Source organism: Mastigoproctus giganteus, chromosome 14, assembly GCF_048544385.1.
Source record: "Mastigoproctus giganteus isolate SK-2022 chromosome 14, ASM4854438v1, whole genome shotgun sequence".
Lineage (NCBI taxonomy): Eukaryota > Metazoa > Arthropoda > Arachnida > Uropygi > Thelyphonidae > Mastigoproctus > Mastigoproctus giganteus.
Genome location: NC_143588.1, coordinates 62,961,686 through 62,980,774, shown reverse-complemented (window position 1 = coordinate 62,980,774; position 19,089 = coordinate 62,961,686). Strand labels below are relative to the sequence as shown.

General features: G+C 38.4%; 1 protein-coding gene across 1 annotated transcript in view; it reads right to left on the bottom strand.

Annotated features, from left to right (window-relative positions):
- mRpL45 (mitochondrial ribosomal protein L45) overlaps positions 1 to 19,089 on the bottom strand; it is a 159,321-nt gene that overhangs the window by 10,608 nt on the left and 129,624 nt on the right. Inside the window, exon 7 of the mRNA XM_090388873.1 lies at positions 13,805 to 13,954. Within this exon, the coding sequence (XP_090244999.1) occupies positions 13,805 to 13,954 (150 nt within the window). The remainder of the gene's footprint in view (positions 1 to 13,804; positions 13,955 to 19,089) is intronic.

Genomic DNA, 19,089 nt, shown 5'->3' with positions numbered 1-19,089 from the left:
GGAATGACCACCACATATCCTGGAGCAATATGGCCTTAGTTGCTAATGCTCCTAAAAATCAAACAACAACAACAACAGTATCCTTTCTGTATACAATTGTACTCCCCAAATTGCAATTCTACACTGCTTATATCTGTGTGATATCATGTCTCTGATATCCCAACAATATCTGCATTTGATGTCTTGACCAGCACATCAAATTTATTTATAATACTTCTAGCATTGGTGTACTGCAAACAACACCCATGTATTTATTTGTTTCATGATGACTCCCACCAGTCCCTAAACCCCCGTCATCCTGCCCTCTAGGCCGCTGCTCTAATAGAAGTAGTGGACGAATCAGTTTCACCTCTGCCTGTGGCTACTATTAACCTTTTATACTCTGAATTCCCCCAAGCTAGCAGTTTGCCGACCCACCTAACACTTACCTTGACTGCATGGCAGACCCAGATTGATACACCATACATAACAATCGGCAGAATGATATAATTATAAATCAAATGGAGTGCTTTCCCCTTTATCCCCTATTCCACCTATGTTATTGTTGAGATCAATGCAATAAATGTCTTCCTTTTCTCTGATATATAGTTAATATGCAAGATAAAGTTCAAGCCACTAGCAATAAATATTACCAAATACTTAACCATTAACACCTGCTGTAAGGAGGATACCATTTAAACTTATGAGAGAAGGTCTACTAAGAGCCAATTTACCCTTCAACATCATGATCTTAGTTTTGGATGTAGAGATTGTGAACCTATGTAAACCACACCAGCTGCATAATTCTTTCAATATGTGATCAGATCTTATTTCAAGTTCCTTCCTGGAATTTCCATGCACAAGTATTACCATATCATCTGCATAGGCTATTGTATGTGAGTGTTCAAAGACTGCCTTTAGCCAATCTTCCAAAACCAAGTTCCATACCAAAAGGGCAAAGACAGATCCCTGCAGACAGCCTCAAGTCACACGATGCGTAACTGATCCAAAATTCGACTTAAAAGATTACTTTAGAGATGAAAGTGGGATCTCTACTAAAGTAATCTTTAATTACAGAGAAAATATTAAAAGAGCATTTAGCCACATGCGACATCAAAACACTGTCCAAACTAATGGAATCAAAGGCAGCAGCAAAGTCTAAAAAAATTCCCCAGGTATATTTGTAATTTGATTCCCAAACTAGAGAGTTATTGCAAACTAGAAAGTGCAATGCATCCTCAGTGCCTACACTAGGAGTGAAGCCATGTTTGTTTGAAAGGCCAACATTATCATTTTGGTAGACAGCAATCTGCATGGCTAAAAGCTTCTCATAATCTTTACCAAGACCAGGAAGCAATGCAATAGGCCTATAAGAAGCAGGTGAAGTCATTGTTTTGGTTGGAGATTTTAGGATAATCTTGAGCAGCACATCTTTCCAGGGAGATGGAAACATACCATTTCCCTTAGACAATTATTAAAAACTTGTAACAAATCATTTGAATAAAGAGTAGAGAACTTTTTGATTACCTCTCCCTCCAGTAGGTCCATACCTGGACATTTGTTATTTTTAATGGACTTAACAACGGTGAGAAGTTCATCATGGGTAAAGGGTAATTCTTCAACGTCATTACCATAAGACTTAATCAATGCATGCATAGGATGACGTTCTAAATTAACGTATGGGTTATCATTACCTATAAAATAATCTATGATTGCACTCACGGAATCTTCCCAATTACATGTTTCAGCAGGGACCTTGCCAATAGAATATGTAACATCAGCAGCTGCTATGAATCTGCCAGTACAAATTTTATAAACCAATCCCCAAGGGTCAGTATTCCCTGCTGTTTTCACCAACATTTTCCAGCAGTCATATTTCTGTTAAGCGATTGCATGGACATACTTGTTACAAAGACTTTGATTGTCTTTCTTTAATCAAATAACTTCCAAGGCACTTTCCCTATGTTTGCTCTTCTGAAATTGCTGTCCAGCCTTATTAACCTGCCTTTTTCAACAGAGTAAGCTAAGGTAACTTAGCTTACTCTGTTGAAAAACCACCACTTAACCAGTCTATGTTTTATTTGTTTCCATTTCATAGCAGTAATGCATGCATCACAGATAACTTTTTGCAAAAACTCCACAGAGTTCCTACCAGTCATGTTAGATAATTCAGAGACTGCAGTCATGGTTCGATGAAGACTTTTTAAAAGTTATCCCAGTTTGCATACTTAACAGCAAAGTGCCATTTTGAAGCAAGCCAGACTGTGTTCTCTATGTGTATTGATTTCATAAAATGTTGCACAATGATCACTCAATACTCAGTCATATATGACTTTCCATCCACAGACAGATCTAGCAGCAATTGAGTCAGTAAGAGTTACATGGATGTTTGATTCACCATTTACTGTCCAAAAGGTGGAGTCCTTCCCAGGTTGATTGTGAACCATAAGCTTCCACGCTGCTTTCATATCATATAAAGCTTTCCCTCCATCATCAGCAGTGCCACTAAAACAAAGTGAACTCTTGGCATTAGAATCAATTGCAAACAATATAGGCAAATCCCCTAGCCCATCAAGAACACTATCAATATAAACTAAATATGATTGAATGTCAGAGTTGTATTTAAAATACATTGAAACAAACACATATACACCAACAGTAGACTGAATGTTAACACAAACCGCATGACTGCTACACAAGGATTAAATTTTGGTTAATACTAAATCAGAATTAAAAACAATTTTTGCAGCTCTCACTTCTGGACAAGCATTATATATGACTCTACAGGAAAGGGGATAACCAGCTATCTTATTTATCATTCACATAATAAGGTTCTTGGATGCAAGCAATATCGATATTTTCTCTTTGACATACAATTTTTATCTCATCTGCAACAGATCGAGAACGCCATGCATTCAGCTACATTATTTTCAAACCCTTAAACAAACTTATATTGTGAGTGTATTGATTGGAGTTGTATTTTGGAGGATTTTCTATTTTGCAAAGCTTTGGAAGGAAGAACGACAGGTCAGAAGATTTTTGATGTTATAAATATTTTCTTTCAAACAAATAACTAACAGTAATTTGGACTATTAGCCATAGTTATGAAAGGAATCAACTGTACACAGTTTAATTAGTTTAAGCACTCTTTGATATTCTGGATACCTTTTATCATGAACCAAAGGTGTCCAGAATGGTCTCCCACATGATTTCTAGCAATACAGTTTCAACTTAAATTAGTTGAAACTGTATTACTTAAGGTTTAAATTACAATTCTCATGTAATTTAATTTTGATGGTTTCTGCAATTAATAGTATTGTATAATTATGTTGGACACTAAGTATTTTGGCCTAATTAAATAAAAAAGTATGTTTTTCCTTAACAGCATGAAAGGCTAATTCTGACGCTGCTGAACGAGAAGCACGAACTGAAGCCACATGTTGATTAACACGAAAATTCAGAGGAAACTGCTTAGAACCCTGATAAGATGGTTTCTTCTGAATTTTTGTGTTAATCAACACACGGCCTTAGTTCGTGCTTCTCGTTCAGCTGGGTCAGAATTAGCCTTTCATGCTATTAATGAAAAACATACTTTTTTTTATTTAAAGAGGCCAAAATACTTAAGTGTCCAACATAATTATATAAGACTATTAATTGCAGAAACCGTCGAAATTAAATTACATGAGAATTCTGTTAATGTTTGCCGGCCATATCTAATTTCCGACTTGTGGTCCTTTACGTGCATGTGCAAAGACAAATAATTCCTATTTAAGTTCCATGCTCACCCCTATTCGGTAATTTTCATTCCTGTGATCACAACATACAGTTGAAAAGCATTGTCAGCTTCAGGAAAGAAAATCGTTTTGCCATTTTTTTCGTTAAATTAATTTTTTACTTAATTTTTAATTGTGTTAAATTGATTTTTAATTGTGTTCATTTGATTTTTAATTATTAATTATTTTTTACTGTAATATAAGATTTTCGATTTTTTAATTGTTTTTGTTTTAATTTCTGGAGAGTATCATATGGAAGTGTTCTACGTATCATATTGAGGTAAACTTCTCTTATTCTTTTACAAATATTGGTATCAACGTAGAATGTATTGAGCATTATAGCTCTGGTTCTTACTAGCAATTTTTATATGTATGGCCTTACCCAGCACAATGGCTACATATAGGATCTCATCGTCTACATGTTTTGGCAGCATGCCCAGAACCCTGACAACTGTAGCATACAGTCACAAGATCATCATTATCATCAGCCATTTTCAATCCATTGCAGGATGAAGGCCTCTCCAGCAACTTTCCAGTTCTTTCTGTTTTGTGCAATGGCCATCCATTTACTCAAACTACTGAATTTCATCTGTCCATCTCTGCTGTTGTATTCCAGGTTTTCTTTTAGCTCCTTCTGGGTACCATTCTGTTATTTTCTTAGTCCATCTGTCATCATGTCTTCAAGCTAGGTGTTCTGCCCAAGTCCATTTCAGTTCTTTAGTTTTAATAAGAATGTCCTTTACTTGAGTTTGCTGCCTAATCCATGTGTTTCTCTTCTTATCTAACAGTCTGATTCCTAATATAATTGGCGCCTCCGTAGCCAGGTGGGCAGGAGCAGCAGTGCGTAGCACACGCTTCTTGATTAAACCGGGGTTCGAGCCCGTGACCACCAAATAAGGAGGATGCGGAAAGGTCAGGGAATGACCACTGCATATCCCCGGAGCAATATGGCCTTAGTTGCTAATGCTCCTAAAAAAAACTAAACAACAAACAACAACCTAATATAATTTGTTTCATTCTGTGCTGTGTAGTTCTCAGCTCCTCTTCCATTCTTTTGGTGAGTGCCCAAGTTTCACTTCCATAAGTCACAGTGGGGAGTATACACTGGTTCATTTTTTTATATTTCAGACAAATTGGGATATTGCTCCTCAGTATGCAACTATATTTCCTGAATGCTATCCAACTGAAATTTATTCTTCTCTTGACTTCCAGCCATTTATCATTATTACAGCTAATGACTTGTCCAAGATAAGTATATGAATCCACCTTTTCAATTACTGCTCCTTCAATGATTATATCCCTTTCTGTGGCATATTTGTTCATTGTTACTTTTGTTTTAGCCATATTCACCTTTAGTCAGAACTCCTTACTAACTCTACATAACTGATTAAGATTTTCCTGTAATTCTCTGGAATCGTGGCTTATGATTATAATGTCATCTGTAAATAGTAAATGGTTTAGTTACTCTTTATTCACATTGACTCCTTTCTGCGATCAGTCTAATCTTCTGAAAGCTTCCTCAAGGGCAGCAATAAACAACTTCGGAGATATTGTGTCTCCTTGCTGAACTCCTTTCTCAATTTTAAATTTGCTATTGTCATTGTATAGTCTAATAAAGAAGGTAGCATTCTCATATATTTTCTTCAAAATCATAATGTATGGGGTGTCTATGCCTTGTCTTTCCAGTGCCTGAAACATTACTTTATGCGGTATGGAGTCAAATGCCTTTTCATAATCCACAAATGCCAGGCATAATGGTGTTTTATATTCATTTTCTTTCTCCATTAGCTGCAATATTACATGAAGGTGCTCCATAGTTGATATCCTGTCCTAAAGCCAGCTTGCTATTTTGGTTGATTCTCATCAAGTATTCTTTATAATCTGTTAGTAATGACCCTTGTGAACAACTTGTAGATGTCGGACAACAAGCTAATTGGTCTATAATTTCCAATTTTTGATTTATCTCTTTTCTTATGCAGCAAAACTATGATTGCATTATTCCACTCCTTAGGTGTCACACTTTTCCTAATGTATCTTGTGAAGAGTCTTGCCAGTTTCTGTGTTATGTCTCTTCCTCCTAATTTTAACAACTCTACAGTAACTTCATCTTCCCCCGGGGCTTTCTGATTCTTCATTTTCTTCAATGCATGTTCTACCTCATCAGGAAGAATATCGAGTACATTGTATGTGTTGCTAATTTGTTATCCACCTTCCCCACTGCTGGTATCATTATCTCGCTCCTTATATAATTCTTTAAAGTAATCTTCTGCTTTTTGAATCATGCCTTCTTTGCTATTTATAGGTACACCATCGCTATTCTTCAGTTTCAATATCATTTGTCTTTCTGTAACTGCTCATGGCTGCTGATTCCAGTTCTTTTGTTTTCCTTCATTTTCCCTTAATGCTTGTTCTACTTTTCTTGTGTTAAATCTGCTTATGTCCTCTCTCAGTCTCTAATGGCTTTGCATAACTCAGTATACTCAATTGTTTCCTTGTCAGTGTTTATCTTGCTCTTCATTTTTCGCCTTCGGTTCATCATAACAAGTGTTTCTTGACTAATTTTTTCTTCTTTGGATTTCTTTTTACCTGTAGGTTTCTTGGGCTTTATCATTTTCATAAAGTTGTTATATTCCTCGTTGATATTTTGAAAGGTCTGCAGAAGCTCAAACTTGTTCTTAAGTTCTAGTACATACTGCTTTTTCTCCTCTTCAGTTATTTCAAAGACCTTCATATTATTTACTTGAGTCAGTTTTTTCCTTTCTTTTCTTACATCTTTATCAAGTATGTATCTTACCATCCTGTGATCACTTCCAACAATTGTTCAGGATGGCAACATCATTCACAATATATCTTCTGTTAGTGAGGATGAAGTCGATTTCATTAGTTGTTAATCCATTTGGGTTCTCCCATGTCCACTTTCTGTTCAACCTTTTGTTGAAAAACTGTTCATTACTGACATTCCTTGAGATTCTGAAAATTCTACAAATCTGTCATTTCTTTCACCAATTCCAAAATTTCCTATAGTTCCCTATCTACACTGTTTTGTATCTTTCCAACCTTAGCATTGAAATTCCCCATAATAATGGTGTACGGAGTTTTCTGTTCATTTAGAAGACTCTCAATTTCGGTGCACATTTCTTTTCATCTCTTTTTTCTTTACATTTCTTTTTCTCTTCATCATCACGGCTTGATGATGGTGCATAAATCATTATAACCTTTAGTTTGTACCTCTTAGAAATCCTGAGAAGCAGTCTTGACACCCTTGGTGATGTACTTTTGAATTCCAAAATGTTGTTTTTTAAATCTTTATGGATCAGAAACCCAACTCCACCTTCACTCCTTTCACTGTTTCCATTGGTGTACAGCAGATTTCCACTTGATAAACTTATGTTATTTGGTTATTTGTTATTTGGTTTTTTTTTTTTTTAGGAGCATTAGCAACTAAGGCCATATTGCTCCGGGATATGTGGTGGTCATTCCCTGACCTTTCCGCATCCTCCGTATCCTCGGTGACATTTTTTTAAAGTAAAAATAAAATAAAATTTTTAAAAAAGTATCTTATATGAATTTCTATTAGATGTGTTGACTGGACTGAGGATATATATGCAAGTTGAACAGTTGATTTCTTTTTTCACATTTTTCTTTAGCAACTGCACATATTGAATAGCCTTTGATTTAGTTTATTATCCCTTGATTTGTCATTATACTTGATAATTAGATTATTTGCTTCAAACAAAACCAAGCAATTTCTAAATGTTTGTATGAAACAGAATGTAGATTTGTTGTTCCACCCGGAAAAGGTTTGCATGGTGGAATTCTTCAGAATATGAGGCAGCAGGTCATCAACATTTTTTCCCACCCCCTCTAAATTAAGTTCTGCTCATATGCAACAGCCTGCAAAACACTGGAAATTAGATAAAATTAGGGTGCAGTTTTCTCTGCACACTGTCCAAATATTATATCACCTTATTTGAGGAGTACAGGTAGCCCTTGTTTTGTGCCGATTTGCAATAGCGCCAGTCACTAACCGAAAGGCCATGAATATTTATTTTTGAAATTTTTTTATAAATTGAAAGTTTAAATCGTCAAACACAATTTATTGGCATCATACTGTACTATGTATCATGCACTGTTCACATGATCTGTACACGTGATCAAGGACAATCTGAGCCAATCACAGATAATACATCAGTTTTGCAACTGATGGATCAGGGGGTAATAGCCACCTTTAAAGCTGGTAAAAGCAGGTAAAAAACAGAAATGGTAAAAGCTTTAGACAAGTCCAACATTACCATCACAGAATATTGACGGTCGTTTGATGTCTTAAAGGACATCAATCACATTAACCGTCTGGCAAGAAGTGACTGTCAATTGTTTAAATGGAGTGTGGTGTAAACTACTCCCAGGTTTCATGCATGACCAGAGGATTCAAGCCACAACAGAATGTTGTAGAAAACATCAGCAGGTTGGGACAAGAGGCAGAATTAGAAGTTACAGTTGAATATGTAACTGAGCTCTTGAAAACTCATGCACAGACTTTTCAAATGAACACTTTGAAGCAGCAGAACTTAGCCAACAGCAGAAGGAAGAGAAAGAAGAAGAAGAAGATCCTTCTCTAAAAATTATGAAGACCAGTGATCTACAACCGATTCTTGCAAGTGTAGAGTCTCTCATTAATGAGCTCTGTGACATTGATCATGACTGGGAGAAGAGTTTGTTTGTTTGTTATTTGGTTTTTAGGAGCATTAGCAACTAAGACCATATTGCTCCGGAGATATGCGGTGGTCATTCCCTGATCTTTCTGCATCCTCCGTATTTGGTGGTCACGGGCTCGAACCCCGGCCTAATCAAGAAGCGTATGCTATGCACTGCTGCTCCTGCCCACCTGGCTACAGAGGCACCAGGGAGAAGAGTGCCACAGTTAAAAGGGGGTGTCATATCAATCCTGACCTGTTATTTTTAAATTCTTAAAGAAAGGAGAAAGAAATCTGGGCAATCAACAATTGCTTCTTTCTTCAAAAAAAAAGGGTACCTCCTCGACCAGCGGCTTCAACAGAAGATCCAACTAAAAATTCGGCATTACATGGAATTTTTAGTTGGTTTTTCACTATCAAAATGTTTTGTAATTTATTTTTTATTATATGTAATCTGTATTTATGTAGGTTAAAAATAAAACACTTTTGTTTAATTAAAAAATTTTATTTCTGAACTTTAAATACTTCAGTATTGAAAGGGTAGGTAAAATATTTGGTGCCTGAATCTAACCCTGTGATTTCCCATTAACTCCATTATATAAAGGGCTCCATTTGTGCCGATTCCATTTGTGCTTGTCCCACCATGAACCTGTGTAGTAGATGTTGTAGCTCATCTTTTTCACTGTGTAGTAGATGTTGAAGCTCATCCAAAATTCTTTAACGGTTGACACTGACTGGCCTTGACAAAAGTCTTTCTAAGGTAGTGGCATGCTTTGAAGGAGATAGCTATCCCACACACAGCCGTGATGGGGGTTGTGCTGGAAAGGACAGACAGACACACCAATTTAATGCTTGGGTGCAATTAGCTGAGTGTGCCAAGCAGTAATAATGCAATGAAAGCAAGGCTTATCATAGGAATAACACTTGGCAGCTGGCCTTAAAATGACAGTTAAACCAGTCTTCAAAAATTACTCCAGCTACCTAAGCCTGGGTGAATGGGGATTTAACTTTCAGATGACAGGAAAAATTCCCTTTCAATAACTCTTTAGAGCCTTTGTATTTTCCAATGGTAAACAAGCAATGATTTGAATTCCAAATCATATAGAGTATTAGACAGATTTAGTATTCTTAGCACCTCTAAAGGCAACTGCTTAAAAACCAAGCATAGAGAACAGTATAAAAATGTACAAAGACAAATATTCCATTAGTTACCTATGTCTATTGTATAAATAGTCTTTTATATATATGTGTGTGTGTGTGTGTGTGTGCATCACGCACGTGCACACACATACATATATACAAGGTTTTTTTTTTTTTTTTGGTAGTTATTGGTGCATCGGCTTCAATGCACCTCCCAAGATTTTTGTAGTACTTTGATTCAACCCGAAGCGGGATTCGAACCCGCGACGTTTGGGTTGCCAGGCAGGCACTTTACCCACCCGGCTAGCCCGATCGGCATATACAAGGTGATTCAGAAGGAATAGTAAATATTTTGGGAGGTTATAGTATTGATTATTCTGCGTAAAAAATCTCATATAAACATGTGTCCAATTCTCAATGGATACAGAGATACAGCTGTTTGAAACTGGCACTCACAGCTCCCTGAATCAGATGTGACCAAGAAGCAGTTATAACCTGATGCTGTTTGGTGTTAGAAGTGTTGTTAAGAATGTCGCACATTTTCACACATGCTGAATATGCCAATATGCCGTTTGTCTACGGTTTTTGTGGTAGAAGTGCTACTGCTGCTTGTAGAGAATATCATCGACAGTTTCCTAACAGCAGAATACCGGATTCAAGAGCATTTACTAGTCATCATCATCATCATCAGCCATTTTCAATCCACTGCAGGATGAAGGCCTCTCCAGCAACTTTCCAGTTCCTTCTGTTTTGAGCACTGGCCATCCATTTACTACTCAAAAACTCATGAATTTCATCTATCCATCTCCGCCTTTGTCTTCCAGGTTTTCTTCTAGCTCCTCTTGGGTACCATTCTGTTATTTTCTTAGTCCATCTGTCATCTTGTCTTCGAGCTATGTGTCCTGCCCAAGACCATTTTAGTTCTTTAGTTTTGATAAGAATGTCCTTTACTTGAGTTTGCTGCCTAATCCACGTGTTTCTCTTCTTATCTAACAGTCTGATTCCCAATATAATTCGTTCCATTCTTCGCTGTGTAGTTCTTAGCTTCTCTTCCATTCTTTTGGTGAGTGCCCAAGTTTCACTTCCATAAGTCATGGTGGGGAGTATACATTGATTCATTATTTTACGTTTCAGACAAACTGGGATATTGCTCTTCAGTATGTGACTATATCTCCTGAATGCTATCCATCCAAAATTTATTCTTCTCTTGACTTCCAGCCATTTATCATTATTACAGCTAATAACTTGTCCCAGATAAGTATATGACTCCACCTTTTCAATTACTGCTCCTTCAATCATTATTTCCCTTTCCGTGGCATACTTGTTCATCATTACTTTTGTTTTAGCCATATTCATCTTTAGTCCAAAATCCTTACTAACTGTGCATAACTGATTAAGATTTTCCTCTAATTCTTTGGGATCATGGCTTATGACCACAATGTCATCTGCAAATCGTAAATGGTTTAGGTACTCTCCGTTCACATTGACTCCTTTCTGTGACCAGTCTAATCTTCTGAAAGCTTCCTCAAGGGCAGCAGTAAACAGCTTCGGAGATATTGTGTCTCCTTGTCGAACTCCTTTCTCGATTTTAAATTTGCTACTGTCTTTGTCTAGTCTAATAAAGGATGTAGCACTCTCATATATTTTCTTCAAAATCATAATATATGGAGTATCTATGCCTTGTCTTTCCAGTGCCCGAAACATTGCCTTATGCTGTATGGAGTCAAATGCCTTTTCATAATCCACGAATGCCAGGCATAATGGTGTTTTATATTCATTTGCTTTCTCCATTAGCTGTGATATTACGTGAAGGTGATCCATAGTTGAGAATCCTGTCCTAAAGCCAGCTTGCTCTTTCGGTTGATTCTCATCAAGTATTCTTTCTAATCTGTTAGTAATGACCCTTGTGAATAACTTGTAGATATGGGATAACAAGCTAATTGGTCTATAAATTGCAATTTCTGATTTATCTCCTTTCTTATGCAGCAAAACTATGATTGCATTATTCCACTGCATAGGCATCACACCTTTTCTAATGCACTTTGTGAAGAGCCTTGCCAGTTTTTGTGTTATGTCTCTTTCTCCCAATTTTAACAACTCTACAGTAACTTCATCTTCCCCCGGGGCTTTCCGATTCTTCATTTTCTTCAATGCATGTTCTACCTCATCAGGAAGAATATCGGGTATGTCGTATGTGTTGCTACTTTGCAATCCATCTTCCCCACTGCTGGTATCATTCCCTCGCTCCTTGTATAATTCTCTATAGTAGTCTTCTGCTATTTGAATTATGCCTTCTCTGCTGTTTATAAGTACACCGTCGCTATTCTTCAGTTTCAGTATCATTTGTCTTTCTGTGTTCCTGCTCATGGCTGCTGATTTAAATCCTTTGTTTTCCCTTAATGCTTGTTCTACTTTTCTTGTGTTAAATCTTCTTATGTCCTCTCTGAGTCTCTTTCTAATGGCTTTGCATAACTCAGTATACTCAATTTTCTCCCTGTCAGTGTTTTTCTTGCTCTTCATTTGTCGTCTTTGGTTCATCATGACAAGTGTTTCTTGACTAATTTTTTCTTCTTTGGATTTCTGTTTCCCTATAGGTTTCTTGGGCTTTATCACTTTCAGAAAGTTGTAATATTCCTTGTCGATATCTTGGTCCTGAGCAGTCTGCAGAAGCTCAAACTTGTTCTTAAGTTCCAGTACATACTGCTTTTTCTCCTCCTCTGTTATTTCAAAGATTTACTAGTGTTCACACCAAACTGTGTGAGACAGTTCCCAGCACTCGTATTTCTTCTGAACGTGCAAATGAACTAAATGTGGATGAAATAGAACACATTCTTCAGTTGGTAGAATGTAGTCCTACTATTAGCACATGAAGAATTTCTACGCGTATCGGTGTTCCACAGACAAGAGTATGCCGAACGTTACGTGGGCACGGCTTATATCCATTTCACATACAGTGGGTGCAACACCTTCAACCAGGAGACGATGCCCAGTAACTGGAATTTTTTCAGTGGGTAAATGCTAATCGCTGATTAATTCCCTTAATATTGTTCAGTGATGAAGCTACTATCACCCATTACGGTATCAACACCTGTAACTCTCATAGGTGGTCGGATGAAAATCCACATGCCACTGTAGAAACAAATTTTCAACTTCACTTCTCTGTAAACCTGTGGGGCGGTATCATCGACAATCAGCTGATTGGGCCTGTTGTGTTACAAAATCGTCTTACAGGGCCTATTTACCTAGAATTTCTGCCAAACGAACTTCCACTACTATTGGAGGATGTTCCCTTGGCTACAAGGATTGGTATGTACTTTCAGCATGATGGAGCTCCTGCACATTATACCCATTTGGTGATACAATATCTAAATCGGACTTTCCCTGAATGAAATGATGGATCAGCCACAGTGGTTCCGTTCATTGGCCACCAAGGTCTCGAAGACCTCACTCCATTAGATTTTTGTTTGTGGGAATGGATGAAAAGCACAGTATACAAAGAAAAGGTGAATACAAGAGACGAATCACTTGCTTGCATTTTGGATACTGCTGCCCTCATAAAGGAATGCCAAGACGACCTCAGAAGAACAACACGTCATATTACCACAAGAGTTGCAAAGTGCATTGAGGTTGGCGGTGGTATTTTCAAACATTTTTTGTGAACTGTAAAAAATTTGTAAATTATTTGTGTTTTGTGTCATTCAAAGGAGTCAATAAATACAAACACTAAGTCATTTATCGTTCTTTAATACCTGTCATAACAGCTTTGTGCGTGCCAGTTTCAAACAGCTATATCTCCATATCCATTGAGAGGACACATGTTTATGTGAACTTTTTAACTCAGAATAATTGATACTATAACCTCCCAAAATATTTACCATTCCTCCAGAATCACCCTGTATAAAAGACTATTTATGTATATATCAGGTGTGAAATGTGTGTTTGGCACCACTTTGAAATGGTGTTATTAATATGACAACAGACAATATAAAGGTTTTCCATCTCTGAGAATTGGTGCCCTCATTTTCTGGTCTTTGGGAGATAAGTGGTTGTTCACTGATACTGAGGTGGAGGTGTTTTTTTTTTTGTTTTTTTTTTAACTCTTTCCTAACAGATTTCTAATGCAACATATTTGGTTTGGGAATAAATAAATAATAATAATAATAAAATATATATATATAGAATTTCGTATAGGTTTAACATTTATTCTGGTAAACATACCTGTTGTGTATGAAACCGTACAGTAATTTGGGCAAACATATTTTCAGGTTGTATTAGGCCCATACAACGAACCTGAACAGCTCGAGGTGGTTCCAAAGACCGAATAAATTTCCAACGAATAGTTTTACGTGACACATTTTCCATCATTTCCTTTAAAATAATGAAATATAAACTAAAATACACTTATTACAGGTATATATGCAACACATACTGATATGGTTATAATTTCATGATTAAAAAAATAATAATAAATAAATTTAATTTTTAAATTGCTTGCAAAATAAATCATTTTATTTGGGCAATCATTTTCATTTTATTTAAAAGAAATTTTTAAAATTTAATCTTTGTTCTAAATTATAAAATGTTATACACATTGTAACATTTGAGAATTCTTGCAAATGTGTTGTTGTTGTTATTTGTTTTTAGGAGCATTAGCAACTAAGGCCATATTGCTCCAGGATATGCGGTGGTCATTCCCTGACCTTTCCGCATCCTCCATATTTGGTGGTGATGGGCTCGAACCCCCGTCTAATCAAGAAGCATGTACTACGCACTGCTGCTCCTTCCCACTTGGCTACGGAGGCACCGCAAATGTGTAGTGTTTTAGCAGTTCCCACAAGACCTTGATCCACTGGCTGGATCAGGGTCTCATCTGCACTTTTAGAGCATAACTAGATATAAGACCTTTTAATTTCTATAAAAATAGAATTACATATATCCTGATGATATTTTGACTGTTATTTCTGAGGTTAAAGACTATACTGCTGCAGGACCCAATGGGCTATCAGTCGTGCCATTTTACACTACTAAAGAAACCAACTGTTACTTGCAACCTGTCAGCCCACTGTAACACCATCTGCTAGAGAAAGTTTAAACTACAAAACCATTTCCACTTATTTTCAAACTTATCAAACATGACAGTAACAGCGCCAGTTTGGGAATTTTATTGTTACATCTTGTATATTGGTTTCTATTAGTATTAGTCATATTGTGCAAGGAAGCCACCGGCTTATAGTACACTGGCCCCAGAGCGAGCAGAAAGATGCTCAGGATGGCACTGGCTACCAACAAACGGAGAAACCTGAAGAAACCAAGCCGAAAGATCCCCCACTGGACCCTTCACTCCTGGAAGGGCAGCCTTTGGGCCAAGCTCATATTCTTTGAACAGCTCTGGAGGACCTATTCAAAGGACAGAGCAACAGCGTCAGCAGGCCTCAGAGGCCAAATTCTCACTCTACGGAACAAACTGGAGTCCATATTATTTAAAACATATCTGGAATCTGAAAAGGCCACAGTCAAAGTTGGAGGCATACATGGAAGGAGGAGCAAAAAAACATGCAACAGTGTGCTCCCTCTTATGCAGACGTGCTGAGAACATCTACAAATGCACTGGCTACACAACAACAAACGTGGGCAAAGAGAAGACCACTACTAAAGACACTGAACCTGGTCATTCTTAGGCCCAAGGAAGGGGGAAAAATGACCAGTGAAGAAGTCAAATGCAAAGTAATGGAGACCATGAGAGATGATTTCAAAATGACCAGAATAAATCTATAAGAAAGATCCGAAGCATGAATATCGCCATTGAAACAGAATCACAGGAGGAAATTCGAGGGATAATGAATAACCCGAAAGTAGCAACCTTAGGCCTAACAGCCGAACCTCCCAAGAGAAGAGGGCCGATGGCCATCATTTTTGATCTGACCAAGGATATAAAATCTGAAACACTGGCAGAAGAAATCTACCTCAAGGACTTCAGAAAGGCTTTTCCTTATCAAGAACCAGGAAACCTTGTACAACCCAGATATACGACAAAATCCAGGAACACGAACACTTGTAACTGGTTGGTAGAATTTGACCCAGCTGCCTAGCAGATACTGAGGGCACAAACAAGAATGTATATAGAATGGACCTGTCATCGGTAGGGAATATGTGGTCGTGCCTAAGTGCTTTAAGTGCTGTAGGTTTGGCCACACTATCCACACCTGCGCACAATAAGCAGCAACCTGCGGCCACTGCTCAGAAAAGGGGCATGAATTTAAAGATTGCCCAAACAAAAGTAAGGAGCCTGTCTGCCCCAACTGTAATTCAGCCAAGATGGAGTGCGGACACTCAGTCAGGGGTCCAAAATGCCCTGCTTACGTAAGGGCGAAGGGGATATACCAAAGCAGAACAGATTAGGGGAGCAGATTTAAAAATTATAACAGCACAGACGTCAAATTTATGTAACACAATGCGCAATGGACCAGAGCAGTGGCCGACCAGCTTAGAATCAAGGTGGATGAGGAGGGAGCTGACATCCTCCTCCTACAGGAGCCATATACACACATGAAAATAGTCAGGGGCTACCTATTGGCCTACAAGCTGATACAGGTGGAGGAAGATACCCCATGGGCAGCGATCCTTATCCGTAACCCTTTCTTGATGGCTACAAAAATTTCCCAATTCTGCAACCCCTGGGCAGCCTGCGTCCATATCATCTCACCTGCTGGTCTCTTCTATATGGTATCTGTATACTCCAGACAGGGCCAGGAACTGACCTACGCAATCAACTATCCCCAGTGACTCATGAACTTGCTCCCAAATCAAAAAAATTCTGATAGGAGCAGATGCAAACAGTCGCTCGCCATTGTGGCATTGTGCCATGCAAGATCGATGAGGAACCCACAAAGGGGCAAATCCTGGAAGACTTCCTTGTTGGCTCAAGACTTAACGTGTTAAACCAGTCACACCACATGCCGACATTTTGCAACCCACAATGGGAGGCTACTATAAACATCACACTTGCCACGTCTGACCTGGCTGCCCACTGCTCTAGTTGGAGGGTCGAAAACTCGTGGACAACCACTGACCATCAAGTAATCACTTATATGATCTTAAGAACCTTAACACCGGCCTTGATTCCCAGGCAGCTGCAACATAGATTTGCAATCAAAAAAGCAACCAACTACCAACTAGAAACAGAAGCAGAACTAGATCCAGACCACCAGGAAAGAAAAGTAACAGAATTGATTTCCACAGCTTCCGAGGCAGCAATCAAAAAGAACCCAATCCCTGGCACAGTAACCTGGTGGAAACACGAAATACAGACTCTCCGGACAGTGGCAAAGCGAAGAAAGGAGTTTCAACGTGCATGTAGGACCTGGCCAGAAAATGAGGTTGAGGTCTTAAGACAGAAATACAAGGAAGTCAGGAACCAATATACAGAAAAAATACGTAAAAGTAAAAAGAGTGCTTGGGAGCGACTAGTGACAGGCACAGAATATGAAGATCCATGGGGGACAGTCTACCGAGTGGTCAAAACAGACTCCCCAAAGGAGAAATCTAACCACAAATAAAATCCCACAAGGATTGCTCACATGGAAATTTCCTTTTTGACAACCTCATAGTAGCTAAGCAGGTTAGTCAGGCAGTTATGATCTCTTTAACAAACCTATGCTGTGATTGCCCATAAACTGATCTCTATGTATCAATAATATTCTAGATAGCATATTCAGAGGCAGTTGCCCTGAGTACTGAAAAACAGCTTAGAATATGCCAACTAAATGACAGTTACCAGACAGATGCTGTGGAGAGACCCTTCACTTTAGAAGGGCTACAAAATGCAGCAGCACAAACCAGACCTAACAAGTGCCCAGGCAAAGATATGCTTGAGTTAGTGATCATTTAGCAGGTGGTGGATCTAGTTCCTAACCACCTCCTCCTCCTCCTCCTACAGTTATATAACAAATGTTTGTATTTGTAAAATAATAAGAGGAGTTTATCTCAGTATTACAGCTCTGATTCATACTATATAACAAATGCCTGGAAAAAGGTTACTTTCCCAAGAACTGGAGAACAGTCACAGTGAAATTAATCCTGAAGAACCCGACTAAAGACCCACAGCTGCCAAATTCTTACCGAACTGACTGTTATATGCCCAGATCCAACACTACTACTATGCTGCCAAATTGGAATCAGCCAGCGAGTACAGCTTTAAACCTGGCATTATTATTATTAGTGGTGGTTTTTTTTGCGGATTCTAGGGTTCCCCTCATTTTCTGCTTTGTCATCTTGTGGTGAGGTAAGCGCCATTGCTGGCCATTTGTGTGTAGTGTTGGAATATGTGAAGGTTTTTTTTTTTTTTTTTTTGTGTTGAGTGGCCAGCATCAGGCAATTTAGCAACCAGGGGGCAACAAACACGAGTTGGATTGTCCCGTTCCACATCTCTAGCTGTGCAAAGGCAGGCCAGATTCATCTTTTAGCTCCTGCTGGGCATCCCCAGAACTGATGGTCTGGGGAAGCCCGTAGAAATATAGGAAAGGACAGTGAATGTATAGCAAGGAGAAGATGCAGAAGGAGGGATTGGGGGAAATATAGTGATAGAAAGATGGAAATGATAGTTAGAGGCATCCCCATAGAAGTAGGAAGGAGGAGTTGTTAGTTAAAAGTGATAGAGTAGAGCACTAGACAGTATTAAACCTGGTATATCAACTGTGAGGAGCTTACTCACTGCTGTGGAACAGTGCCAGAAAATATATTTCTTGGCTATTGCTGTTGACTTCGCCAGGATGTTCGACTCCCTTTGGTGGTCGAGCATCCAGGGCAGACTTAGTCAAGCCAAAATTCCAGCCAATTTATACAGTGTAATAAAAACATATGTCACAGAGAGCCATTCAGGTTGTAACCCCATACCACAGAGTAACCAGAACAGTTCACAGAGGATGTCCACAGGGGTCAGTCCTCGGCCCACTGTTTTGGAATGTGGTATTTGATGAGTACCTGCACGTTGACCTGGGACAGGTCCATTCTCACGCATTCGCCGATGACCTGATTCTGACTGTGATAGCTGAATCTCGTGCCTGATTGGAAGACCAAGCGAACGCTGCCCTGGACATACTTTGAAGGTGGACAAAGGAAACTCTCTGTATATTTCATTGGAAAAGACAACTTCCATCCTTCTGAAGGAAGCCCTCAGTGAAAGGAGGCCTCCTCAGATAAAAATAAATGGAACCACCATCAAATTCTCTACCGAAATGAAATACCTCGGCGTAGTGTTCGATACCAAACTGTCATTTAAACCTCATCTCACCTGAATGAGGATCAAAATAAGAAAATATTCTGTCCTTTCAGTGTATATCATCATTAATAAATATTAAAAACAATAAGGGGCCCTAGGCCCCTTATTATCTTTAATGACATCCTCTAGAACTACACTCATCACATTAGTTTATGAAGAGCAATGGCCATTTATAACCACACTTTGTCTCCTACCACTTAACCATTCCTTTATCCATAGTTGCAAT